Genomic DNA, 27,523 nt, shown 5'->3' with positions numbered 1-27,523 from the left:
AAACTAAAAAAAGCAAAAGAAAATAAAATATAAATCTCTATTTGCAGAGTCCGTCCCACCTGTGTCGTCTCTGGGAGTCAGCACCAGGCAGGCCACGGTGGGCTCAGGGGGGGCAGCGCCCCAGGACCCCCAGACTGACCCCCCATCTTCCTAAACAATTTGTATTGTTTGTTTTTTGTTTGTTTCTTTTCCTTCTTTTTTTGTCTCCATTTCACAGAAAGTTTTTTTCTACTTCTTTTTCTGCCGGACGAATCCGAGTGGATCCGTGTGGCTGCGGCGCCTGGTGGGTTTGCAGTTGGGTTGGAGGCTGTTCCCGTTGGGCTGTTGCTCGGGGCGGTGGCCGAGCTCCGGCCGCGGGGCCGCCGGGTGCGCGGGGTCCCCGAGCTGTCCTCCCGCGGCTCCGGACTCCCGGATGCGCTGGAGCGGGCGAGAGCCCTCGGCTGATTGTGGGACACATTCTTGGGTTGCTGTTTCCTGTCTTCTCCTTAAAGACATTCCTGGGAGGAGGGAGGGGGCATCAGCCCTTTGTCCCTGATGTCCTCTGGGGCAGGGGAGCCCAGAGCCAGGCCCTTACCTGGGAGACAGGTGCCACGAGGAGCCGGAGCTATCGGAACAGGCGGGTGAAGTCCCTCAGAGCCCAGCAGACTTGTTTACATTCCTCAGCACTGCAAGACAAGGGGTGACATCAGGGAGTGACCCCAAGGGGCCCTGTGGGACCCAGGGAAGGTTGGGAGCTGGGAGTGAGGCAGCTGGGCTCCAAGGCACTGGGAGAAAGGACGATCACCAGGGCAGAAGGAGGTCAACTGTCCCTAGAGGAGACCCGTGTGCCATGTGGAAGGAAGCGGCTGCCCCTGGGCACTCAGCCACTGAGATTTGTCCAGGGACGAGATGGAGCCAGACAGAGGGAGTAGATGTTCCCAAAGCAGCCAGTGGCCCTGGGAAGGGACAGGCCCGGGCAGGGCCTGGCAGCTGGCACCCGTGACTCACGGGGATGAGGAGGTGGCTCGGGAAGGGCCAGCGGCTCCGCAAGGATCAGGCCAGGCAGAAAAACTCGTCGGGTGACGGCAAAGGCGCCGCGTGGCCCCCAGGGTTCCGTGTGCCCATGCAGGCAGATGGCACAGCCCAGCAGGATCAACAGCAAAGGCAGGGCTGGGGCTGGGGGCTGCTGGAGGCCAGCCTGAAGGAGGGAGCTGGTGCCAGCTGGAGACCTCAGTGCCACTCACCTGGTGACCTGCTTGTGGAAGTCGGTGAGCTGTTTGTGTGTCACCTGGATGGCTCCGCCCGTGGTTTCCTTTGGCAACCCCTTCAGCGAGTTCTCCAGCCAGCGGCAGAACGTCTGTGCCAGTGGAAAGGGAGGAACTCAGAATGTGCAGCCCAGCTTGGCTCCAGGGCCCTGCCTAAGCAGAGCTTTGGGGTCTCCCCATTCTACCCTCTGGGGGCCCCTCCCCTCACCGGGCGGTCGATCTGCATGATCTCCCAGAGCACCTCGGCGACGTCCGGCAGGGTGTAGGGCGGGAGGCAGAAGCAGCATGTCTGCAGGAGCTGGTTCACGAGCTGCTGCCCCAGCTGGGTCATCACCTGGTTGATGAGCTCCTTCCGCACTTCAAAGTCCTCCTCGTGCTGTGGGAGAAAGGAGAAGGGAGTGGGCAGGGCCTGGGGACAGGGACACACTGGTCCTGGGGACAGGGATAAGGTCCTCGCTCCACAGGCAACTCCCAGAGCTTCTCCACCAGCAGTGATGGAGAAACCAGGGTGGCTTGTGGGGACAACCGGACAAGGCTGATGAGTATGATAGGGCTGATGGGGTTTGGCGCACCCTGGGACAGTGGAAGGTGTCCCATCCCATGGCAGGGGATGGAACTGGATGGGCTTTGAGGTCCCTTCCCACCACGGTGACATCACCAGGGAGGAAAAACCTCCTGAGGAAGGTCCTGTATGTCACTCACATCATTGGCCACACCGGTGTGGATCAGATCCCGCAGGAATTTCATGACGCTGCAGTTGGCATCCCGGTGGTCCAGGGTGGTGGCAGCGATGGCCCACTGCAGGATGGGGATCATCACCTGGCTGCGCAGGAGGGTGACGGGGCTGCGCTGGATAAACCTGCCCGGGGAGACAGACGGGCATCAGGGGCTCCTGCTCCTGCCTCCTCCCCGCTCCCAGGAGGACCCTCCACAGGGGACAGGGGCTGGGTGTCCTGTGGCAGGAGGTGGCAGAAGCGTGGTGGCACCTGGCTGCCAGGCGGAAGAGGTCATCCACGGTGTCCGGGTGGTTCTGGAGGCCATTGGGTTGCTCGAGGAGCTGGAAGGTGGGGATGCAGAGAGCCTGGAGAGAACAGGGAACCATCAGCAACTACCTGGGATCACCCCTCAAACTGCCCTTCTCTGCATGGAACAGGCTGGGGCTGCCCCATCCCTGGAAGTGTCCAAGGACAGGCTGGAGGGGGCCTGGGACAGCCTGGGATAGTGGAAGGTATCCCCACCCATGGACAGGCTTCGAGGTCCCTTCTCACCCAAACCCATTTGAGATTCTCTATAGACTGGATATAAGGGGAAATTCCTCCTGGAAAGGGCTGTCCAGCCCTGGCACAGCCACCCAGGACAGGGTGGCCTGGAATCCCTAGCCCTGGAGGGATTTCAAAGCTGTGTGGATGCGGCACTTGGGGACAGGGTCAGTGGTGGCCTTGGCAGTGCTGGGGACAGTTGGACTCGATGTGGTTTGAGGATTTCCCACCCCCAGCAGGGCCGTGGCTTGGGCAGGCAGGCCCCACCTGCAGCATGTCGAGCAGGCCCTGCCGGCAGCCCTCCTCCATGCCGTACTCATCCACCAGGATGCTGCCCAGGTAGAGGAAACAGGAGTGCTGGTGTTCCCGGTACACATTCACCATCTGGGGAGACAGGAACACTGACAGGCACTGCTGCATCTGTCCGGACCCCACATCCCTCCGAGCCCAGCCTGGCCCGGCTCCCAGCCTGTCCCACATGGGCAGGGACATCCCAACGGACTTGCCCAGGTCCTGGGAGCATCTCTGTGCTGAGGCACCCTGAGCCAGCACTGCTTCTCCATGGAAGCTTCCCCTTTGAGCCCGGTAGGTGCTGAGCAGAGCAGGGAACACCTAGCTCTGGGATTCATGGATCCTCCCCTCACGCTGGGTTACCTCCCCAAGGAGCTGCACCATGCAGGCCTTCACACGCTCCTCCCAAATCACACACACACACGGGGCTCCTGGCATCCTCCACCTCTTCCAAAGCCTCCCTCCTCCCCAAGGGTTTATGCTGGAATTCCCGAGACTGCCAGGAATCACTGTGGCCCTTCCCAATGCCCACAGCCACCCCTGCAACACTTGCAGCAGCCACAGTGACCTGAGCATGTCCCCCCGGGGTCCCCCTGGGGTCCCCCTGGGCCAGCAGTGTCCCCTGGAGGCCCGGTGGCCATCCCCACCTGTGTGACGAGGGGCTGCAGGAGCGCGGCCGAGCCCTTGCCCACGCAGCGCACGGCGAAGCGCAGGCAGCGGCAGCACCGCTCCACGATCCGGTTGTCGGCACTGTGCTTGTTCAGGGTCTCCGACAGCACCGGCCAGATCTGGGCACGGACAGGGGAAGGGTCACACCTGACCCATGGACACCCAACACTCCCTCCTGGTCCCCAGAACACCCAGACCCCAGTGTGGGATGGCAGATGAGGGAGGAAAGCTTTCTGGAGAAGCCTGGGGTAGTTTATCCCCTCCACTGAAGCATGGCAAATGGGACACAGGCAGGGAAATCAAACACCTGGGAGGACATTCCCAGAGCCAGGGCCCCTTCCAGGGAGTTGAACCCACAAATTTCCCCCCTCCACACCCCAATCCCAGCTTCCAAGAGGGACAGGAGGGTGCACCACAGCCCCCCTCCCGTGCAAACAGATGGATCCGCTGGCAGCCAGGGACTGGGACTCTGTACAACACCCCAGGGTATCCCCATACCTGAAACCTCCACCCCCCAACCTCCCCAGACCCGTCTCCCCAGATCCCAGCCCCTTCCCACACACCTCCTGAATGACTTTTTGGCACGGGTGGACCTGGCCGTTCTCGACAATGGGGTTGGTGTGTCTGTGGGAACAGCCAAGGGTTAAGAAGGGTTTGGGATTAAAGCCAAGGAAAAGGGTTGGACCTGTGGGAAGTGGACCAGGAACTGGCTTGAGGGGCATCTTGGGAGCTGGAACCTGGGGACGCAGAGACTTCCAGCCCATTCCCCAAAGGCTGGGGAGGAGGGGATGCAGATTCAGGCTCTGGAGGAGCAGCAGTGCCCCAGCACCTTCCTCACCTGAAGATGACGGCAAGTCGATCCAGGGGCACTGTAGGGTCTGAGGAGAGGCCATTGCTTGGCTCCTGGGAGAGCAGCTGGGAAATAAGGCAAAGGACAGGACTTCAGGAGCATAGGTAGCACTGTGCCCAGGAAAGAAACTGCTGGGACACCGACCCCACCAGCAGCACCTCTGCACCTCCTCAGGTGGGACTAAGGGAAGGGCTCAGTCCTGGACATATCCTGTGTGGATGCTGGGCTCTGCCCCCATGGAACAAGTGACAAGATGAGAGGGAACGGCCTCAAGCTGTGCCAGGGAAGGGTCAGGTTGGATATGGGGGAAATTCTTCCTGGCCCTGGCATGGCTGCCCAGGGCAGGGGTGGAGAACCCATCCTTGAAGGGATTTAAAAGCCATGTGGATGTGGCACTTGGGGACACAGGCAGTGGTGACCATGGCAGTGCTGGGGAACAGTTGGACTCAAGGGGCTCCAGGGGCTTCTCCAACCCAAACAATTCCATGCCCTAGGATACACCTCTGGCTCTGAGGACACAGTTGCTGCAGCAGGGCCAGGGCCTGGCCACTGTCCCCAGTGTCCCCTCCCAGCTGCTGCTCTCACATCCAGACACACCTTCTTGAGCGCCAGCACCTGCACGGCGCAGAGCTCGCTCAGGCACTCCGAGATCTTCTCCAGGGGCAGCCGGGCCAGCACCAGCGCTGTCCCTGCAAGGACACACATGGCTCAGGAGCAGGGACACAGCACAGGAGGGCACAGGGGCCACGGCAGTTCCAGACGGAAAAGCTGCAGGACCAGGGCAGCACCTGGGAGAGCCTCCCTGCAGCTGAACCTGGCTCTGGTCGAACCAGACACCAAAACACTTCAGTCCCAGCAGGGAGCAATGCTGGCATGAGGGACAGGGATAGGCCAACAGATGCCACAAGTGTATCTGGGCCCCCTGTGTGTGCCCCCAGTATCCCTGTCCCCAGTCCAGCAGCACCATGAGATTCCAGGAAACTCTGGTGAAGGTGCCTCAGGGCACCCAGCCATGGAACATGAGGAATGCTGAGCTGCTCCTGCTCCCACAGGCAGCAGCGGCCCAGCTCAGGCATAGCTCTGGCACAGCCTGGCTCTGGCTGTGCTGCCAACCACCCTGGGGGAAAACCTCCTTGGCTCAGGAATTCCTGGCTTGTTCAAAGAGAGGGAGAGAAAACCCTTTGGCAGGGAGAGGAGCAGCTCGGCCGGTGCTTGGACATCCAGTGGAACAAGGGGAGTTTTGTCTCCCATGGCAGCATATGACTGCAGGGAAGGCTCCCCAGATCTGGGGGTAAAGGCTCCTGCAGCATTGGAATTCATTGGAAATCTTTAGGCACATCACCAAAACCATCGTTAGCAGAAAAGTCTCATGGTGCCAAACAGTCCAGTGAGACACCAACACTCTGAGTGTAAAAATCAGAGTTAAAAATCTCCACTCTTGAGCCCAAACTCTCTAAAATGACCAATACTCCCAGATTTCCACTCTCTGTGTCCAGTAGGTAATTCCCAGAGTTTGGATGGAGCAGTGACTCACTGCCAGCCTGGCACTCAGCATTTCCCCCATGTTCTTCCCATACATCCAGCCCAGGACAGTTCCTGAGCACTGTCTCAGGGATGGGGACAGTTACCAATCCAGGATTTGTTTCTGCCTCCAGCCCCAAGGGAACCCCTGAGGACACTCTGCACGTGGAATGGGACTTGCAGCATTATCATGACAAACCCTGTGAGGATGGGGCTCAGCACCCTGGGGAATAACTCCCATGGATACCTCAGCATTTCCTATAGATACCCCAGTAGTTTCCATGGGTATCCTGGCAGATCCCATGGATACCCCTGCAAATCCCATGGACACATCCCACGGATACATGGGCAGATCCCACAGATAACTACCCAGATCCATGGATACCCTCCCATAGATCCCATGGATACCATCCCACAGATCCCACAGATAACCCCCAGGTCCCATGGATACCCCTGCAGATCCCAGAGGTATCTCCCCAGATCCCATGGATACCCTCCCATAGATCCCCACAGACACCCCTGCAGATCCCAGGAATACCCTCCCACAGATCCCCCAGTAACCCCCAGAGCCCAGGGACACCCACCCTTGAGCAGCCCCACAGCGGCCTCAGGCGACAGCGCGAAGGAGTCGAGGGCGCGGGCGATCTCCAGCAGCCCCGAGAAGTGCTGGGCCATGTGGTCCCGGCACACGGAGCAGATGTTGTGGATGGCCTTGGCCGCGGCCGACGCCAGGCGCCGGTCACACAGCCCCTTCATCAGGTAGCCCAGCACAGGATCTGTGGAGACAGGGGGGTCAGGGGCCGCAGTGGGGCCACAGCGGGGCCGTGGGGGAGCAAGACTTACCCAGGAATTGCGGGTTCCTGTCCACCACCTCGCTCATCTCGCCCACCAGCTCGATGCTGGTGTAGCGCACGGCCGTGTGCACCGACTCGGGCAGCCGCACCACGCCCTCCAGCACCTCCACCAGCGTCGGGTTGTTCTCCCTGCGGGACACAGACAGGCTGGGCTCAGCGCCCGCAGCACCTCACTGTGCGGCTGGCAGGGGCTGCTGAAGCCGAGATCCAGCCCCACCGCCACACTCTGAACGTGCAATGGGACTTGCAGCACGCTGAGACAAACCCTGCGAGGAGGGGGCTCAGCCCCATAACAGGGAACAGACAGGGAACACTAAACGCCTCCAGGGAGAACCCCACCACTACCAGGGGGACACAGGAACCAGGGGGGTTCATTGTCTGGGAACTGCCTGCCCCAGTGTGAGAGGGTATGATGGGTGATCCCAGGGCGGAGCCTTATGGGACGGGCTGGTGGGGGCAGAGTTCCCAGCACTTCAGGCCAGCACTTCTGGGAACAAGATATTGGAAAAACAAGCAGGAGCAGCCTCAACACAGATAACAGGAGCTGTCAATGTGAAGGGCCTGAGGTGACTCCTCCAGGTGCCTGGGGAGCAGCAGGATAGGATTCCCAGCCTCACAAGGAAAGGAGGGAGGATGTCACCAGCCTCCTTGGGAAAAGGAGTGACAATAATCACAGCCTTCCAGGGAAGAGAGGGATGGGGACCACAGTGTCCCATGGGTGGGAAGGACAGCATTCCAAGCCCAGGGAAGGTCAGTCGGGTTGTCTCACTGCTGGCAGTGCACAGCTGTGGGCTCACCATCCTGTGTGTCACCTGTCTGTGCCTCCACTGTCACTAACACAGGAGGAAACACACTTTCAGTGACTTAACCTTCCCTAAAGATACCTATGAAAACTCCACCTGGATGTGGAAGAACCCCAAATGAATGGTTTGGGTGTAAACAGACCTCAAAGCCCCTCCAGTGCCACCCCTGCCATGGGCAGGGACACCTTCCACTGCCCCAGGCTGCTCTAAGCCCGGTCCAACCTGACCTTGGGCACTGCCAGGGATGGGAATGTCCTTGGGATATGTGTGGTGTCTGTGTCACACAGAGGCAGCTCTGGCCCCCCTGGACATAGGCAGGACTCACTGGTCGACGCTCTTGGCGATGGAGGCCATGATGAAGAGCACAGCTTCTGTCACCTCCCAGGGCGGGTTCCCATCTTTGAGTGTCGCATAGAGCTGCAGGAGGGGACAGTCACTGAGGGGCCACCACCCCCCACCCCTCAAGATCTGTTCCTGATCCCTCCCATCCCAAAACTCCCACCCCAGCTGTGGGCCTGCAGAAACCCCACATTCCACAAGCCACCCTGACATTGTAGGACCACAGCGGCTTTCCCCAAAATGTCAGAAACCTCCTGCTGCTCCCACAACAGCTCCCACCACACATTTCCTGGTGCACGAGGTATGTGTGACCTCCTCCTGTGCCAAAGGCCACCAGAGCTCGGTGGCCCCCGCAGCATTTGCCTGCACCTCACTGCACTCCTGCAAACCCACCTGCGCAAAGCACTCCACTGAGCCCACGAGGAAGATCAGGTCTTTCACCAGGTCCGAGACACGCATCCGGAACTCCCCAAAGTCATCGGTCTCCTCCGGGACACCCTCCTGAGGGAGAGGAGGGAGAGCACAAGGGCAGCTCAGGGGAATTCTGCTTCCCACTCAGCCACAGCCAGGGGAACACTAGTGATTCTGTTTTAGGGAGATCCAGCATTCCTGCCCTCCTGTCCCGGACCAGGCTGCTGGAGAGACTGCAGAGCTGTGCCCAAGATAAACAGGACCAGCCTGAGCACACACTGGGTATTCCTGCTCCAACAAGTAGAGAAAGGGATGGGAAGCAAGTGGATGAGGAGAGGAGGAGAGACTAAAGCATCCCAGACTGCACAGAAGAAGCAACAAAACTGCCCCAAGCAGGGACAACACAGCTCTCCATGGCAACACACACATCCCACTGCCCTGGCAGTTCCACAGGGACACACACATTCAATTCCCTTCACAAGGGGACATGCATCCCACTGTCCCAGCTATTCCACAGGGACACACACATCCCACTGCCCCAGAGGGATCTTACATGGTCAGAGTCAAGCTGGCAGTGCCGGGCCAGTGCGTGGAGCAGGCGCTGGATGTAGGCTTTGAAGATGCTGTGGATCACTGCATCATCCGTCTTGTACAGGTGCTCCCCCAGTCTATACCAGAAGTTAAAGGAAATTTCTACCACCTGTTTGGAAAGAAAAATCCAGCATTTTGTTACCAGCAGAACATTTTTTCCCCACTCTGTCAGTGGTCCCAATGGAGAAACAGAAACCCTCCCTGGGTGCCAGCAGTGGCGGCACTACAGATCTGTGTTGGAGCTGCTGTGTCACACAGTGGTGACATGGGGACTGGTTCCCTCAGATACACGGATTTCTCTGCCTGTCACTTAATAAAGGGCTTGGAACCCCCCGAGTGACCCTGAGGACCTGTCCCAGCCTTTGGCAGCCAAAGCCTCTCCAGCCCAGAACCAGCCCCGGGTGGCGCCTGGGGCTCTGGGAGCAGCTCGGGCTGGAAGTGGACACAGCCCCTTTGCGGGTTCTTGTATTTATTGTGTGGTTATTGTATAAAAACCACGAGTGCAGATTTGGTCAGGAGCAGCTGCAAAGCTCCATGTCAACATGGAGATGGCACAGGATGAGGTCATGGACAAGGAAAACTGAGCTTAACAGATTTGGGAAGTGAGGAAGAGGGTCCCAGGGACCCCAGGGAGCATGTGGGGCCTCATGGAGGCACAGCAGCTCTGCACCTCCCACAGCAGACCAGCCAGGCAGCAGCTTCCATCCACTGAACACGGGCAAGGATCAGCTACTGGCACTTAATTACCGGTCTGGGAAGATTAAAAGGATAAAGAATTAAATAAAGGATAAAAAAAGACCAAAACAATGACAAGTTTTGCTCCTAAGGCAGGTGGGCAAGAGCTTTGATGTGAACCAGCATTTCAGTCACTCACAGGTCAAAATTCCCAGGAAGCACAAATCCTCACTGATATTGACTTTAACAAATCCCTACTGAGATCGACTTTAACACGCAGGAAAGTGCTAACAGGGGTTTTGGAGCTGTGCTAGCAACCCTAGACTTCCAGGACACCCGGAAGGAAACACGAAGCCATGAGGGCAGAGCAGGAATTCCAGAGCCAGTGGCTCACAGGGACCAAGGCCATGACCGTGTGGCAGGAGCAGGGAGAGCTCTTGCCCTGTTCCTGGGCTCCGGAGGGCGGGATGGGGAGCTCACCTCGTACTGCGGGTGCCCGGCGCAGATGAGCAGCAGCTCTAGCGTGCGCAGGTCGCCCAGGCCCTGGCCCGGCGTGCACACGATCTTGTCCAGGAAGGTCTCGCACAGCTCGGTGAACACACGGCAGTAGTTGAGCACCCTGCAGAAGGAGGGACAAGGCTCGGATCAGCCTCCGGGGATTTACCCCAGTGCAGGGCAGGGCTGGGCCAAAACGTGCCCAGAGCCTCGGACAGAGCGAGAAACCCCAACTTCTGCTTTGTCAGCACCTGGGAGACACTTCAGCAGGGGAAGTGAGTGCAAACACTGGGTTCCAATAAGCAAATCTGCTGAAATACTTATCTTGAACTTCTCCAAAAGCCCAGTGCCGGGTGTGAGGCCACAGCCCCAGTCCAGCCCAGCCCCTGGCCCATCTATGTCCCTCTCACGGTGAGGGGGCCAGATCTGCCCCAGGATTTGGGTGTGACCCCACGAGTGCCCAGCACAGGGACGGGCACTGCCCAGCCCCAGTGCCCCCAGCGCTGCTGACACTCCTGGCACTGGCATCTCCATTTGGAGGCTGACATGGCTGGGTCAGCGCTGTAATGCCTGTCCCCCCTGGCACAGCACAGGTCCCTGTCCCTCACTTGTCCAGGTCCTCCCGTGCCACAGCCATGTGATAGGCACTCTCGAGGGTGAGCACGCCCTGGAAGAGCTGCAGGGCCAGGGGCAGGTTGGTCTCCACATTCTCGATGGCGTAGAGGGCCGAGCACACGCAGTCTGACGCAGCCTCGTGCAGGTTGGACGAGGTCTTGTCCTGTTGCTGCAATGCACAAAAGCCCACCAATTATCAAAGAATCATGGAATCTCTTGAGCTAGAAGGGCCCCATAGGGATCATGGATGCAGCTCCTGGCCCTGCACCGACACCCCAACAATCCCAGCCTGTCCATCCCTGGGAGCAGAGCTCTGGCAGCCCCGGGGCCGTGCCCGTTCCCTGGGGAGTCTGGGCAGTGCCAGCACCCTCTGGGGAAGAACCTTTCCTGCTCTCCATCCTATCCCTCCCTGGCACAGCACTGGCCATTCCCTGGGGCTGTAACTGGTCACCCAAGCATAGATGGGAGCTGCCCCAACTACATCATGCAATCAGACAGTAATGAAACCATCCATGTTTTTGCTCTTATTCCCACAATGGTTGGATTTGATCTTGGAGATCTATTCCAACCCAAAGAATTCTGTGGAAACACTTTGTAGAGGTCCTGCACAGCCACAGCCCCCACTACACCCCACGGGCCTTGTAACCTGCTTCCCTGGACACTCCAGGTCAAACTGACCCTTTCCCAAGGGACCCTGGCAACTTCTTGGCAAACACAGAAGGGCAAACACCGGCTGGAATCCAGGGCGGCTGGGAAGGAAGGAAAGCGCCATGCTGCTTATCACCTGGCTGGTGATAAGCTATGTTCACCTGGCTGGACAGAGTAATTTCTTCCACTGGGAGGAGAGGTGGGAACTGGGGAGTCCGTGGTGGGGATGGAGAGGAGGTTTCTCACAAGCATGAGTGGAATATTGACCAGGTATGGCTGTGGGTGGGCCAGTGAATTCCATGAATGGTGATTGAATGAGGGGGATTGACAGGAAAGGACATAGGACATACAGAGAACCAGGAGATAGTTAGCAGCGAGGAAACAAAGGAGCAGAAACTATGTGAGTCCTACTGACAGAGATCTCAATGGATTTGGGAAACAATTCCTGGTGCCAATAGATGGACAAAGGGAGGAAGGAAAAGTGCCCCATTCAAAGTGCCAATAATATTAAACAGGCAGGTGAGCCCCACAGCCTCCCCTGGGAGCAGTTCCACTTGAAGCAGGATCCCACATGGATAGATAGTCAGGATCCTACATGGGTATCTCTCCTTGTAGCCTTCATCTGCATTTGTCATTGAATCATGCAAATGAGGTGGGAGAGAGGGAGGAGGGACAGACAATCCCTGCAGCAGAAACCTCCACCCTCCAGGAATTCCTCCCTCTGGCTCCACTCCCTGCCTGACCTGGCCCAGCGGCACAGGATTCTCCACACCTCGGGCTCTGCCACAGTCAGCTGGACAAACACCCCACACCTCCAGGAGGTGATTTTCCAAGGAGAAAGTGTCAGAATAGGGATACTGCTTTACTGACAATCTGTGACAATAGGGATACTGACAAGCAGTATCCCTATTCTGACAAAACAACCTCAACCCCCTTGATTTGACCATCAAACCCCGACAGAGGCTTTTGATGCTCAGCAATGAGGATGACAAACCTGCCCCCCCAGGTGTGACAAACCTCACCTGGCACTCTCTGAGCATGACTAACCTCACCGGGCATCCCCTAGGCAGGGACACTTCCCTGCCTGCACCTCCCAGCAGAGAGGGACTGCCCTCTCTGTGGAATTGATCCCGGCCCAGACGGAACCAGGGAGTCCCTGCCTGACACAGGAAAGATGAGCCCCACACCTCAGTCCTGCTGGGATTCCCCAGTGCCCCCACCCTGGAACTCCCCTTCTTCCTGGGAAACACTCACCAGCACCTCGAAGAGGAGGGACAGCAGCTTGCTGTTGGCCATGAAGGTGCTGTCCAGAACCCCCAGGTTGAACCAGCTGCCCAGGCACCGGAAGATTTTGATGAGCATCTTCTCCTCATTGCCTGCCTTCTCCACACACGTCACCTGCAGGGACACGGGAGAGCCGGGCAGGATCTGACTCCAGCGGGTCATCCACGAGAAATAACCAACAACATCCTCTGGAGTCCACATGAGAACATTCCAGAAGCAGGCTGCTCCCCACATCCCTGTTACCAATGGCCCTGGACTCAGTGAGAGGGACAGGCAGAGCGCAGACCCTCTCTGTCAGCTCCAGCTGCTGTCACAGGAGCAGGGAGAGCTGGAGTGCCTCCCCCATTCCCACTCCTGCAGGATCCTGTGTCAGAGCACAGCCACCAGGGGTGCTCACACCTGACAAATCCCAGTTTAATTCTCCCCACAAAACACCCCTGCAGAGAGGAGCTGGTGCTGAGAGCCAGACCTGTCCCCAGGGACATTCCAAACACATCATCCCAGCGTCCAAGCCAAAATGTGCCAAGATGTGGGACAGCAGCAGCTCATTCCCAGCCATCCTGGCCAACGCTCCAGCTGCAGCCCAGCACCCAGCAGAGCCCTGCCCAAAGCCTCAGCCTCAACAGGCACAGGGAAAGGGGAAAGAGGTGGACAGCCAGGACATGGAGAAAGATCCCAGATCCCATGGATGACCCAGTAATCCTTGCATGAGAACTTCCAGAGATCCTCTCTCGTTACTTGGCACTTCAGTCCTAAAGGCAGTGCTGTACCTCATCACAGTCCCTGGAATGCTGCTTTAACCCCCCATTTTGTAACTGAAAATGGGAATTTGGCATTTAAATCCCCCACAAAAAAAAAAAATCAAATCTGGCTCTTCAGGTAGGTGGTGGAAATGCCCATGCTGGCACCAACAGGGAAAGCTCAGGAAAGCTCCAGGCAGGCAGAGAGGGAGCAGGAATGTGCAGGGACAGGGCCAGCCCTTGGTGTCCCTGTGTCAGCTCTGAGTGGCCACGACCACCAGAGCAAGGTGACACTGCCTGCACCCCCAGCATGCCAGCCAGGATCTCCCAGGGATCCTGGGAAAAGCTGGGGCTGACGTGGCTGGAGGGAACAGCCCAGTGCAGGGAATCCCTGATGTGCCAGCTGGGGTATCCCAGGAGTCCCAGGAAAAGTTTGGGCCAGAGAGGACAGCACAGTGTGGGGGCTCCTGATATACCAGCCAGGATCCCCAGGTATCTCTGGAAAAGCTGGGGCTGGCTGGGTACGGTGGCACTGGATGGGGACTCGAGGAAGGTGAAGGAATTTCAGACAGAGCAAGGACTTGCTCAGACAACCCAGGAAGAGGTGGAGCAGAGCTGCCCTGACAGCTGCAGTGGCACTGGCAGGAACTCTGCTAGGATAAACATGGAATGGAATGGGGGAAGAGGCTTCTCCAGCAACACCTGAGCTGCTGAGCAGAGGACATAGCTCAGCTCCATCTCCTGGTACAGGATAAGGAGAAGTAGCCTCGACTTGTGCCAGGGAAGGCTCAGGTTGGACACTGGAAAAATTCCTTCCTGTCCATCCCTGGCACAGCTGCCCAGGGCACGAGTGGAGTCCCCTTCCCTGCAGGGATTTAAAGCCATGGGGACGTGGCATTTGGGGATGCAGTCAGTGGTGGCCTTGGCAGAGCTGGGGGATGGTTGGAGACGTGGGCTCTGAGGGCTTTCCCAAACAATTCCCTGATCCTGTGGGGCCGTGCTCACCAGCAGTGACACCACGGTGCTGGAGTAGTAGGCCAGGTCCTCGATGATCTCGGTGCGGCGGTTGGCGCCGATGCGCAGGGAGCGGCTGTGCACCTCCTCGGGCAGCACCGTCAGGATCTCCAGCAGGAAGGGCAGTGATGTCACATCATTGCTGTACCTGGCATGGGGGACAGGGGACACCTCAGCACCGGGGAACAGCACGGTGAGGGCTGCAGGGGCATCCCAGACCACGGCAGAGCCTGGGACTGGGTGGGCTTTAAGATCCCTTCCCAGCCCAAGCATTGCATGATTCCGTATTCCATGGATTCAGCAACAGTCCTGCCTCAAGGACAGGCAGTGTTCAGCCCCATCCTTGCCAAGAGGGGCCTCCAGGATGGCTCAGCCCAGGGATTTCCAGCAGAGCAGTGACAGAAGCTTTCCCATCCCATGAGCTCTGGGTGCTCTGGTGCCACTGCCCAGACAAATCCCACCCTCTCCTGTTGCAAATGGACACGGGGCCACCTCAGCGCGGTGGCAGCCCCGGAGGCTGCTGCTGTCACTGTGCAGCAGCATGTGGCATCCTGTGGGGACATCTGGGGACACACAACAGTGAGGGACTCCAGCCTCACTGCTCCATTCCACAGCACAGATCCAGCTGAGGGAAGAGGGATCATCCCAAACAAAACAGGGATGAGGAAAAACGCTGAGTGTGGGGCTGGGAGCAGGGAAGCATGCACAGCAGACAGCCCCTCCTGCCACCACCCAGGGCATCTGAACTCAGCAATCACAGGGGAAAATCTTCCCTTTCCTGCACCACACGGGACCACCCGCCCGACACAGCCCAGAGACAGGAACAGTCACTCACTTCTCCACCAGTGTCTGCACACAGCCCTTCCACGAAGCCATCTGCAGGGCCAGGTCAGCTATTGCCAAAGCCAGCTGGAATGGGAAAACACAGGGATCAGTGTGGGGAGTGCTGGGATGTACCCAGGAGATAGGGCTGGCAGGCTGCTCTGGAATCCATCCCTAACAGCCCTGGCAGCAGGTAACTCAGGAATCATTCCCAACATTGCCCACAGGCAGGGAACTCCAGGATCCATCTCCACCATCCCTATGGTGAACACCGGCTGCCCCAGGGGGTGACATTCCTTTGCCAGAACATTCAGGGGCTGGAGGAGCACCCTGGCCTCAGCCTGGGGGTGTCATGCCCCACAGTGCCACAGGAATTTATGGATAATGGGAATGAGGGGTGTTAAGAAATCCCTCTGAACACCCAGGGCACTGCTAGGTTTGGTCTCCTTGGCAGAGCACAGGGAAAACCCCTGCTCCTCCTCTCCAAACAGCAAATGAGGATGAAGTGCATGCATTTAACTAAAGGAACCAAGTGATGAAGGAAAAAAAACAATCTTGTGCCGGGCTGGAAGCAAGGATCAGCCTTCCCTGTTTTCCAGCCCAGGGAGAACAGTCCGAGAGTGACTACCAGGAGCAGGACATGGAGGGAGCAGCTCCATCCTCCCCTGCCATCACCCACCTGTGTGACAATGACCGGGGACAGGTCCTTCAAGTTCTGGATGTGTGAGAGCAAAGAGTCCCGGAGCGAGGCGTGGGAATCCGTGGGGAGCTCATAGAATGAAGTCTGGATCTTCATCTTCATGGTCTGTGCAGCGAAGTAGCAGGACTCCACATCCTGGTGGATCTGCAGCAGCTGGTCTGAGATCTCCCAGGCATGGACCTGTGGGAACACCACGGCGTGGTCAGTGGGCAGGGCCGGGGTTCAGGCTGGTCTGAACCCAAAGGCATGGGATCCTGAGTGTGGGATCGGGGCACTGGTGACCAGGGAAACTCCAGGCAGACTCCGGAGTCCCCTGGCTGGGCTGGGGCATGGGAACACACTGTCACTGAATCCCAGAGTCACTGAGCTTGGAAAAGACCTTCAAGACCATCGAGTCCAACCTGTGACCCATTCCCATCCTGTTCCCAGCCACTTAGTGCCGCATCCAGCCCTTCCTTGGACGCCTCCAGGGATGGGAACTCCAAACCTCCCTGGCCAGCATGGTTAAAAATCCCAAACCCAGCTGACAGGGAAATCTGGGAGCAAAACCTGAGCCAGCTCCATGAGCTTCGTAGCCCTTGTCCCCGACAGCCTCTGGGCCCCAAGACTTCCCTGAGCTCAATCCAGAGTGAAACAAAACCTCTCCATCCCTAAAACCCATCTCTGGTCCTCATTCCAGCCTCAGTAATGAAGACAATTCCATCACAACCCTTGGCCAGTCACTCCAACAGCCAAACAGCCCTTTGTTATAAACTACTGCCTGCCCAGCCTCACTTCCAGCTGCATTCCAGCCTGGAAGAAAAAATAATTCCCTTTCCAAATCTCTCCCCCAGGCAGGACAGCAGTGCCCAGAGGCTCCAGCCCCACCAATGCTCCAGACCCAAATCCTGGGCCAGGGCTCCCAGGGCTCTCCAGCATCACACAGGGGAACATGAGGGCAACACCAGGCAGGGTCAGCATGGTCCAGGCTGATTCCCAGGAAGGCCCAGTCTCCTGAACATGGAAAAGGGAAACGTTACAGCTGGCAATAGCACAGGGCCTACTTCCTGATCCCACTGCCAGAATTTCTGCTAGGAGCTCTTTCCATGGCCACTGTAGCCTGGAATGCAGCTGGAGCCAACTGCAGCACCCAAAGGGACCAGACAAGCTGGGGAGGGCTGGACCCTCAGCACTCCATGTGCTCCCCTCTCCTCTCCCTTCCTCCTTTCCACAGGATCCTCTGAGCTGAGAAGCCCTCGAGCCAAACAGTTCCCCACCACTGCCAAGGCCACCACTGCCCCATGTCCCCATGTGCCACATCCCCATGGCTCCTCAATCCCTCCAGGTTCAGCCCCCACAGCCAGTGGATCCATCTCTGCCACATCCAGACAGGAGCTCCCTGCAGCTTCCCATGGGATACAGCATGTTTTCCCCATGGAATGCTGGTCCACCACCATTGACCACAGCATGGCCAAGGACAGTCCTTCCAGAGCTTTCCGACAAGCTCCTTTGCTGTTTCCAGGCTCTGATCCTCCTTTCCCAGCTGCCTCCACAACAGGGGCTGTTCCACAGTCAGTAACTCCAGCATCTCCAGCTACTCCTGGTGTAAAACTGCCTGGAATGGCTCTAACAGGGAGTGAGAAAGACCTGGAAGCATTGCTGCCATAAACATCCCCCTTGGATTTATTTATCCTCACAGGAAATTCCCAAGCTGGGAATAAACTACAAGTTAAACTCAACACCTACAACAGCCAGAATACCACCAAACCCTCTCATTAAACACTTTCTCCCCTCAATTAATGGGCTGGTAATTCCCAGTGTGGATGGACACACTGACAGATGTGGAGATCCTCCCAAACCCATCCAGGACACACAGTTAATCCGTCTGGGAGCCCGACTCAGCAAAGAGCACAATTATTCACGGGCTGTGAGCACCAATGACTACAAGAAGCTGTTTCCATGCCTGAAACTCCTCATGGCACATTCAGGAATTCTGTAACACCAGAGGATTTCCTTCCCAGAAAACACTTCCTGAACCCTCAAGTAAAACCCAACTCCACCTCTACTCAATCCACACCAAAACCCAACACTCAGCTCACAGCCATGGATCCACAGGAAACATTGTCCCACAGCACTGCTCCAGACACCAGCAATGCAGGGAAACTCCAGCCAGGAAGCTCAGAAAGCCGGGACAAGGCCAATCCCCACACTGGTACAGCTTCTCTGCCTTAGGAAACTCCAGCCAGTCTGGAATCAGCCTTCACACAGCTCCCAGCACACAGCTGCCTGAAGGATCTTCAAATTCTGGGATTTAGGTCAATTTGCACCTTCAGCTGAGCTCTTCAGTGCCGTGCAAGCTTGGAGCTGCTCTGCCACATCCAGCCCCATTTCCCAAGAATAACCAGCAGGAAAGGTGAGAATGAGCCTGTGGGGGAGCTGCTGGACAAACCTGAGCCCCCAGTGCCCTCTAGACCCAAACCTGAGCCCCCAGTGCCCCCCAGACCCAAACCTGAGCCCCCAGTGCCCCCCAGACCCAAACCTGAGCCCTCAGTGCCCCCCAGACCCAAACCTGAGCCCTCAGTGCCCTCTAGACCCAAACCTGAGCTCCCAGTGCCTCCAGACCCAAACCTGAACCCCCAGTCCTGCCAGAGATCCCAATGATGGGAACTGTGTGTGTGGGGGGGGGTGTCTCACTCAGGTTTAGGGGTCCCCAGTGCCAAACCTGAACCCAGAGTGACCCAGGCAGCCAAACTCAGCTTTAGGCTTTGCCTTCTCGATGCCCCACAATGGCTCTGACCACCCTGGCAAACACAGGGAGCTCAGCACAACATCCCTGGCAGTGCCCAGGGCCAGGCTGGACACTGGGGCTGGGGACAGTGGGAGGTGTCCCTGCCATGGCAGAGGTGGCATTGGAGGGGCTCTGAGGTCCCTTCCCACCCAAACCATTCCAGGATCCCATGACTACAACTCCAGAAAGGAAAAACCAGTGGGAACCCAACCCTGAGAGCTCATCCCAACAGAGGTAACTGGGACAGAACTGACCAGAGCTGAGTGCTCTGGAGGGGGCAGATTGCCCAGGGATGCCAGGACACAGCCTGTGACAGGTGGCACTGCAGGGACACAGTGTGGCACAGAGGAGGATCCAAGCAAACATCCCTTGGGGATTAATCCCAGTCTGGATCCTGACCAGGGCACAGGGAGGCCTAAGGGACCAACACAGCACCCAGCCAGGGTCACCAGTGCCACCAATGCCACAGTGACAGGCCATGGCCTGTCCCAACAGTGTCACCGTGGTCTCCAAGCTGGGAAAGGAGCCACGGGAGCATCCCAGCCCTCCCAGGCCATGCCAGGGGAGCTCCTGCTGGTGGGTCACCTCCCTGCCCCACAGCCAGGGCAGGAATAACTCAGCAGCTCCCAAGGGAGGGAGATGCTGGTTGGAACCAGGCTGGGCCTGGAACACCTGGAAAACAACTGGGATTCCTTCTGAGACTGGCACATAACCCTCAGAGAGGAGCTGGAAGAACAAGCACAATGAAAGAGGAGAAGCAGGAATGCTGCTGACCTGGGGCTGAGCTGCCTTAATAATAACACTGTCACTGTTGGGTTTGTTATTGTTATTATTATTGCTAATATTACTTTTATATCAAAACCAACCCCCAGGGAAAAGCCCAGAGAAACTGGAGCTGAGCTCCCAGCCCTGCAGAGGGCCAGAGTACTCAGAAATACAAATCAGTCCCCAAAGGCCCAAACTCTCCTGGGGATGGGGCAGCCTGACCTGAGGACAGTCCTTTACCCCACAGGAATCCTGGGGGTCTCACCCAGGTTCAGGGGAACCATCCCTGAAATGTAAATCTCCCCCTCCCAGCTGCTGAGATCTCTGTGCTGGCAGAGGGACATTTCCCAGGGGAAAATGGGGGGAGCAGCTGCCAGAGCCCCCCAGACCCAGCTGTGGATGTTTCCTTGGGAACTCTGAGGGGAACTGGAAGGTGGCTGCAGCACTGGGGGGAATTTAGGGGAAAAAGTGGGGAAAACGTGAGTTTGTGGGAACAAAGAGGAGCAAGATTGGCCAATGGGTGGGAAGGGAACAGAGCTGAAGCTGTTCTGGAGGGACCTGAGCAGGAGCTGGGACACACAGAGCAGGGAGGGGCTGTGTCAATCCCCAATCCCAGTGTGTGGGAATCCTGTCCGACAGCTCCTGGGGGGCCTTGGAGAGAGCAGGGGGGCAGCACAGAGAGGACACTGCCCAGCTCCAGGGAGGGGAAACATCCACTCCCTGAGGGAGGCGGGGGGAAGCGGCTCCAGCAGGACCAGAGGAGGCCACAAAACACTGACCAACTCCCTGAACCCGGCGGCAGTCGGGGTTAGGAGCCGGGGGTGTGTCCTGAGGGCTCTGGGGAGGGGAGCGAGGCCTCAGCTCCATCCCCTCATGAATGCCGGCAGCTCTCTCACCGCAGCCTGGAGGGAGCCAATTCTTCCTTCCCTGCTACCTCAGGGCTGTGCCAAACGTCCCAGCCCCTTGTTCCTGGTGTTAATCATGGAACCTGGGAATGGGTTGGGTGGGAAGGGACCTCAGAGCCCCTCCAGTGCCACCGCTGCCATGGCAGGGACACCTCCCACTGTCCCAGGCTGCTCCCAGACCCAGTGTCCAGCCTGGCCTTGGACACTGCCAGGGATCCAGGGGCAGCCACAGCTGCTATAGGCACCCTGTGCCAGGGCCTGCCCACCCTCCCAAACAGGAATTCCTTCCCATCCAGCCCTGCCCTGTGGCAGTGGGAAGCCATTCCCTGTGTCCTGTCCCTCCAGGCCTTGTCCAAAGTCTCTCTCCAGGGAACTCCCAGGGAGGGGGCAGCCACAGAGCACCGGGAAGCGGTAGGGTAGAGGCTCCCCGGGGCCGCCACGGGGCCGCCGTTCCCTGCCCCGCCCCACCCCGGATGGGGCCCGAGGCCTCCCCGCGAGCCCGGGCCCGGTACCCGCCGCCCGCGGCTCTCACCGAGCGCTGCAGTTCGCCCAGCCAGCAGCTCGCCCGCTCCTTGCCGCTGGGGTCGGGGTCGTGATAGAGCGCCTGCACGGCCTGCTGGACGAGCTGCAGGCTGGGCCGGCCCGGCCCGCGCTCCATGGCCGGTCCCTCAGCACCGCCCGCCCGCCGCCATCGCCGCTCCGCCGCACCGGGCCGGCCTCCGGAAACGCGCTCGCGCGCCTTCCGTTCCGCGTCCTTCCGTTCCGCCGGCCTCCCTCACCGCTGCCCGCTCCGCACGGTTCCGCCCCGTTCCGTCTCTCCCGTCTCATGTCATCCCATCCCGACCCGTCCCGTCACATTCCATCGCGTCCCGTCCCGTCTTCTCCCATCCCGTCCTGGTTTGTCCCATCGCCCCCCCCCCACGCCCCGCCGGGAACGGGTTTCCGGCGGTGCCGTGGTCAAATGTGTCCGGGCGCAGGCGGCGCGGCGGGAAGGGTCCGTGACCCCCCCCTCAAACCGGGACGTGGGGTCCCGGTGCCCCCCCAGGGCCCCCCGCCAGTCCCGAGCACTCCGAGGACCACCCAGCCCCCACGGGCCGTCCCACGGGGGATCCCACGGGGGTCCCGCTTCCGCCATTCTCAGTGAAGTGTCCCGGAGGGCTCCCACCGAGCCGCCCGCAACCGGGCCCGGGAGACCCAGCGCCCCCAGCCCCAGTGAACCGTCCTGAGGGGCTCATCGCCCCCAGACCCATTATCACACTTCCCGTCCCTCCCAGGCCCGCATCACAGCCCGGCCCCGTGTTCCCATCGCTCCCGCGGGTCCCAGCCGTGGGTCTTCGGGGGGGGGGGTCTCCTGCGGGACCGGGGCTGGGCCCAGCTCCCCGTGCCAGGACACGCTCCAGTCGTTATGGAATAGAAATCATTAATCGTGGAGACAATTGAATCTCAGTGCATGGGGCGGGGCTCAGGATCCAGAGCCCAGGGTCCCTCCGATAATCTCCCGAGCAGAGGGGTCTGTACCCGCGGGTGCCTCAGGAGGGACAGGGACTGCTCCATCCGAACTGCAGAGGGACAGGGAATTGTCACCACCGCCTTCCCCGGGCGTGCCAGCCCCGCAAAGCCCCCAGAGCAGGGCCCGTGGCCATGGGTCACATCCGGACCGCCTCCAACACGGCTGGTCACCGAGGGGTGCTCTGGCTGGTCCCCAATGTCCGATCGAGAAAACTCTGGCTGCAGCTGCGATGGAATTTTGGGATGGGGTTCCCTGGAGCCTTGATCCCACCTTGTTCCTCATCTTGATTGCTTGTTTGGTGACAAGCCTGGAGTCAAACTCAGTGTGTCAGCAGGCAGGGCACTGGATTGAGAAGAATTTGGGGGGCAAACGCCTTTAATTTTCTTTCCCTCGTAATCACCGTTACATAATGATGAGGTGGCTTCTGAAGCCAGTGATGCTCATTTCCTCTGCCCAGGGCTGGGACAGCCAACGTGTCACCACATGGGGGTGCCCATGGTGGGTGGGTGGGACAACGTCATCTCTTGGTCTTTTCCAACTCAGACCAGTCTGAGATTCCATGATTCCATGGCCAGTCCATCTGCAATTGTAATTTCACTGGTGGGCGACAAATAAGGTCACTGAGTGGCTTCACCACTGCTAGATGCTGAATTTGGGTGATCAGCAGAACAAGCCCTCAGAGCCTGCCGGTGCCACCCTCATTTGGGGTAATTACTGCTGAGCACCCCAGATTATGGACCTTGGGAAGTGTTGAGATGCCCCGGGGCACAGGTTCAGCCACGCAGGAAGGAGCCGTGGTAATTAATGCTGGCCTCATAATCACACCCAGTTCACTCGGCACAAACAAATAATTAATCCCCAATCAGAAATGGAAAATGATGCTTTTGATAGCCAGGAGCTCTGACACCTGACACTGGGTGTCAATGGCAGGAATTGCCAAAGATGTAGGAATGGAACTGGTCTTCATCTCAGCCACTTCAGAGGAGGGTGCTAAGGCTACGCTGTCCAGGCAGTGCACATTCTCCCCCTTTGGGTCAATCCAGTTAAGCCATTAACGAGATTTGGTTGCTCTGCCAACCCACAGCACCCCCTTGACCAGCAGCATGATGGCCACAAGGAAAGTTGGTGGCCCAAGCTCCCCAAGGCCAGGTGACGCTGCCTTGGTGGCACCAAGGGCCCCAGGATCCCCAGCCGTGGTGAGCAGGGGCCACACCCTGTCCTGGGCCCTGTGTCCCAACCTGAACCCTCAACTTCCTGCAGGTGATGGGCACAAGGACTCTGCTGGCCTGGAGGTGTTTGTGACCTGATCAGTGTGTCCTGGTCAGCATGTCCTGGTCAATGTGTCCTGGTCCATGCATCCTGATGAATGTGTTCTGGTTGGTTGGTCCTAATTGGAGTGTCCTGATCAGAATGTCCTGGTCAATATGTCCTAATCAGTGTGTGCTGATTGATATGTCCTGGGCAGGGCGTCCTGGTCCCTGCATTCTGATGAATGTGTCCTGGTCAGGCCGTCACGTCCTGGTCAGAGTATCCCAGTCAGTGTGTCCTGCTCAGTGTGTCTTTATCTATGCCACTTGTTGGTTTCCTGCTAACGAACCTGAACAAATGTGAGTTGGGTCTGTGCCCGTCTCAGGCCGAGTGCAGGTGCTGCCCCCGAGCCTGGGCAATCCCGGCACAATTCCAGGATGGGCCAGGAATGGGGGAACAGCGCAGGGACAGGGCCTCAGCACTGCGACCCTGCTCCAGAGGGGATTGCACCCAGCAGGAACAGCTGCTCCAACACCAGAGCCAAACATGCCCCCGGTGCCCGAGGAGGAGCCGACACCGAAACCGGAGCCGGACCGATTTCTGCTCCTCTCGGTGCCGTACCAGAGCCTGGTGAAATTCTGTAACCTGCTCAGGGATTTCTTGCAGTTTCTGAGGGACCAGCTGGGCTGACCTGGAGGAGGAGCCGATCCAGCTCCGGCCGCCGCGGCCCCGGAGCGCTCCCCGCTGGAATCGCGGCCGCGGGGCGGCCCCAGCGCCCGGGGCTGCTCCGTCCCTGCCCGCCCCCGCCCCGCGCCCTCCCCACGCCGGAGCTGAGTTTGTTGTTGCAATAACGCTGTTGGTGCTCCCCAGGACCGCGGTCTCTGCGCCATTCCGCCGCCCGGGCGGGGCAGGGAGGGGCCGGGCCGGGGCCGGGAGCGAGAACGAGCGGGGCGGCCGCGGGTCGGGAGGAGACGAGGGCGGAGTCGGGGAGGAGGGAAAAGCGGTTTAATAGCGGAGCGGGAATGGGAACGGCTCGAGCCCCGAGGGACGCGGAGGTGCGGGAGGTGCCGGAGGTGCTACCCTGAGCTGCTGCTGCTGGCACCCAGGGATGTCCCCTGTGTCACCAGCTCCTCCCTCTGGGGCGGCCGGGACCCCGCATCCCCTTCCCCCGCGGTGCCCTCGGCCCGGGCAGCGCTGGAGCCGCAGCCCCGGCTCTGCTCCCACCGCGGGAGCGCGTTTGGGATCCCGGGATCCGGGACATTCCCTGTGCTCCAGCGGGACTGCGGCTCCCAGGAGCTGTCCTGGCTCTGGAGAAGGTGCTGGAGCCTGGGCGGTCCCAAAACGGGTCAGGGATCTCATCAGGGGCCTCACCCGTGTTGGACTCCAGGACATCCCCTTGGATGACCTGGAACCCGAGGAAGGGAATTTGAGCCCTGGACAGGGGGGTGTGGAGCCGGTCCAGGGGGCTCGGAGACCTTGGCACAGAGCCCAGGAAAACACCGGGTTTGATTTTAGTCCATGGAGGAGGCTTCCAACACAGAGAAAGGAATTGCAAACCACCGGGATGTGAAAACAGTAGTTTAGCACAGTAGAAGATACAAAATACAGTAGTTTTAGGGTTCATGGAATAGAGGTAAATGGGGACAAAATGGTGGAATTTGGGTGGTACCTCATGTACTTCTCCTTCTTCCTCGTCCTCCATCTTTTGGGGTGGTGATGGCACAAAGTAGTTAGAGTGGACTGGGTCAAAGTAGAAATGACACTTTTAGTGTGGGTGCTAGGTATTGGTACAAAATAGTAAATACCCGCCCTGTAGTTATCTGTATAAATGTAAGGGAACATCCCATCGGGAAGCAGTCGCCTCGTGTCCCAGCCACTGTCCTGACCTTGGCTGGGAGTGGAGAAAATTCTGAGATATCAAATAATAAACGCCGTGAGAAACCTGAAAACAAACCTTGAAGACTCTGCTTTTTTATACCAACGCGTGTCGGGGCTTTTAGAGGGCCAAGGACAATCTAAATCTCGGGTGAGGAAACCCTCCCCGAGAACCCAGAATGTCGCACACGGAGCACGGGGCCCTGCCCACACGACCGCCAGGGTTGGGGGTCTCCCCGACCCTCGTTTGCTGCCCCAGCACCCCGTTAGTGCTAGGGGTCCTCGAGATGGAGCTCTGGGGTAGCTCTAGGGCTGAGCTTGGTTAGTTGGGATCACTTGGGTCACACACACAGAGCTGTCACACACACGCAACTGTCACACACACACACAGATGTGTCACACAGCTTCACACACATTCTCACCTCATTTTCACACCTGCACTTCACCCCCCTTGGTGGCCCCCATGTCACTTCCCCCTCCCCCCAGCTCATCCTCTTTGTCCTCAAAGCGGATTATGGCGGTGGCTCAGCAGGGACACGCGAGTGTGCAAGGAGGGGCACGCCCCCACCAGCCTCACACGGGGCCACAGGTGTGCACGGGGGCAGTCACAGCCCCTCCCAGGTGTGTACAGGGGTGTCACAGCCCCTCCCAGGTGTACACAGGAGTGTCACAGCCCCTCCCAGGTGTGCAGGGAGGGTCACACTCCCTCCCTGAGCCCATACCTGTGCAGGCAGCACAGGCAGGCCACGCACAGCCCAGCAGTGCAGGTACTGTGTGCAAGGGATGTCCCAGGTGTGCAGGGCATGCCCCAGGAAGAGCCCTCAGGCAGGTAGGAGAAGTGGGGCAGGCAGGTGACAGGTGATGCTCCAAGGCAGCACAGACAGGTGACATCTGAAGTGCAGGCAGGGCAGGCAGGGAATGGGGTGGGCAGGTGGTCCCCGGGCATGGTAGATGGGGCAGGTGGGGTTCAGGGCAAATAGAGCTCCGGGCAGGAAGGGCTGAGGGCAGGGCGGGACATGCACCAGGCAGGGCAGATCCCAGCAGGGGATACCTGCAAGGTGCAGGCAGGGCAGGTGATGAAAGTGACACCCGGGAGGTGCAGGAGGGTGGGTGATGCCCAGGTGGTGCAGCTGATGCCCAAGGCAGGGCAGGTGATGCAGGCGAGGCCCAGGTGGTGCCCCAGGCAGGACAGATGGTGCAGGTGCTGCCCAGGTATAGTCCAGGGATACAGGTGGTGCCCAGGCAGGACAGGTAGTTCAGGTGATGCCCAGGTGATGAGGATGATGCCCAGACAGGGCAGGTGATGCAGGTGCAGGCAATGTCCATGTGGTGCCCAGTCAGGACAGGTGGTGCAGGTGATGCAGGTGAGGCCCAGGCGGTGCAGATGCTGCTCAGGCCGCAGCCCCCAGGGCGGGCAGGGCTCAGATCCCGGTCGCCGGTCCCGGGTCAGCCCCGCCCTCAGCCCCGCCCCCGCCGGCCCCGCCCCCGCCCCCCCGTCCCGCCGGGCCGGGGCAGCAGCGCCGGGGGCGGCGGCGCCGGGCAGGTACGGGGGGGCGGGGGCCGGGGGCTATGGGGCGGCCGGGGGCTACGGGGGAAGGGGCCTCTGAGTGGCCGTGATCCCGGGGAGGGTGTTCCGGGTTGAGGGGACGTTCCGGACACGGGGGTCCTCTGCCCCGGGGGTGACACACGAGCGCGGTGACGCCCGGGGACAGCAGGGTGGGAAGGGGAGTCCTCCTCCCCCGACTCCTCCTCTGCCCCCCAACAGGGAGGGGGTCCTTGGGGAAGCGGCGTGGGTGATCCCCCATCCCGGTGCCGGGGACGGTCGAGGTGGCAGATGGGGAGCGCCCCCCCTTCCCCTGCCCTGATTACCTGCCGTTAATTGGGGGGGCCGCCATATGGCTCCCATTGCCAAGCGCGGGGAAGGCTGTGGGTCCCCCTGCGGACCCCCAGGCGGGGGGAGTCGCACAATGTGGAGCGCGGGGCGTTAGGGAGACACAAGTGGGATTCTTGATGGGAGCGCAGGGAGAACTCCCGGGGGACACGAGGGGGACAAGGAGGGGGGACACGACTGTCCCACGGTGAGCAGCCGTCCCGGCCCGGCACCTGCCGGTGAGACCCTCGGGCGGGGACAGGGACATGCGGGCGAGGACCCTGGGGACATGCGCCGGGGACAGAGGCAGCACCCTGGGGTCCTGGGGAAGGGGACTCTGGGCATGGCGGCCCGGGTGGGTGACACGGGCAGAGGGACGAAGCACGAGAGTCCCAGAGGAAGGGGACCCCAGAGCGGTGGCAGCGCTGGGGGTGCCATGAGAGGGGAGCTGGCAGGGGGACAGGGATGAGGACATGGGCCCAGGGGCCAGGGAAAGGGGACCCCGGGGTGGTGACAGTGCTGTCGCCGGGGCTGTCCGGCTGGAGGGACATTGCGGAGGGGCTGGGGACAGGGGCGCGGGGCCGGAGGTGTCAGCCCCGCTCCTCTCTCCCCCGCCACAGGCGCCCCCCGAGGTCCCCGTGTCCCCATGGCGGCCGCGTCCTGCCCGGCGCTCCTGGCCGCCTGCCTGGCGCTGCACCTGGCCACAGGTGAGCGTCTGGGGGGCTGGCGGACAGAGGGCACCTGAGGGGGACACCGGG

At 59.7% G+C, this 27,523-nt stretch overlaps 1 protein-coding gene across 1 annotated transcript; it reads right to left on the bottom strand.

Annotated features, from left to right (window-relative positions):
- Nucleotides 1–23: 23 nt before the first annotated feature.
- TNPO3 (transportin 3) lies at nt 24–20,977 on the bottom strand. Its single transcript, XM_066318938.1, has 23 exons — nt 20,795–20,977; nt 15,805–16,005; nt 15,139–15,212; nt 14,295–14,451; nt 12,520–12,663; nt 10,611–10,786; nt 9,988–10,126; nt 8,795–8,941; nt 8,224–8,331; nt 7,817–7,908; nt 6,678–6,817; nt 6,419–6,610; nt 4,911–5,002; nt 4,302–4,378; nt 4,027–4,087; nt 3,442–3,582; nt 2,771–2,887; nt 2,231–2,325; nt 1,947–2,103; nt 1,453–1,620; nt 1,224–1,336; nt 575–665; nt 24–497 (listed from the first exon to the last, which is right to left on the bottom strand). The coding sequence occupies exons 1-22, from the start codon at nt 20,918–20,920 to the stop codon at nt 605–607; spliced, it is 2,778 nt and encodes a 925-aa protein (XP_066175035.1). The 5' UTR covers nt 20,921–20,977; the 3' UTR covers nt 24–497; nt 575–604.
- Nucleotides 20,978–27,523: the final 6,546 nt, after the last annotated feature.

The sequence above is a fragment of the Sylvia atricapilla genome, chromosome 5, assembly GCF_009819655.1.
Source record: "Sylvia atricapilla isolate bSylAtr1 chromosome 5, bSylAtr1.pri, whole genome shotgun sequence".
In the NCBI taxonomy this organism is placed as follows: Eukaryota; Metazoa; Chordata; class Aves; order Passeriformes; family Sylviidae; genus Sylvia; species Sylvia atricapilla.
The sequence above is the reverse complement of the archived record's forward strand: the minus strand, read 5'-3'. Positions and strand labels throughout refer to the sequence as shown.

Coding starts and splice junctions, on each gene's coding strand:
- TNPO3 (XM_066318938.1), bottom strand. CDS start 20,920: ATGGAGCGCGGGCCGGGCCGGCCCAGCCTGCAGCTCGTCCAGCAGGCC. Junction 5,003..6,418: donor CGCTGTGGGGCTGCTCAAGG/GTGGGTGTCCCT, acceptor GTGTCCTTGCAG/GGACAGCGCTGGTGCTGGCC. Junction 1,621..1,946: donor ACACCGGTGTGGCCAATGAT/GTGAGTGACATA, acceptor TTTCTCCCACAG/CACGAGGAGGACTTTGAAGT.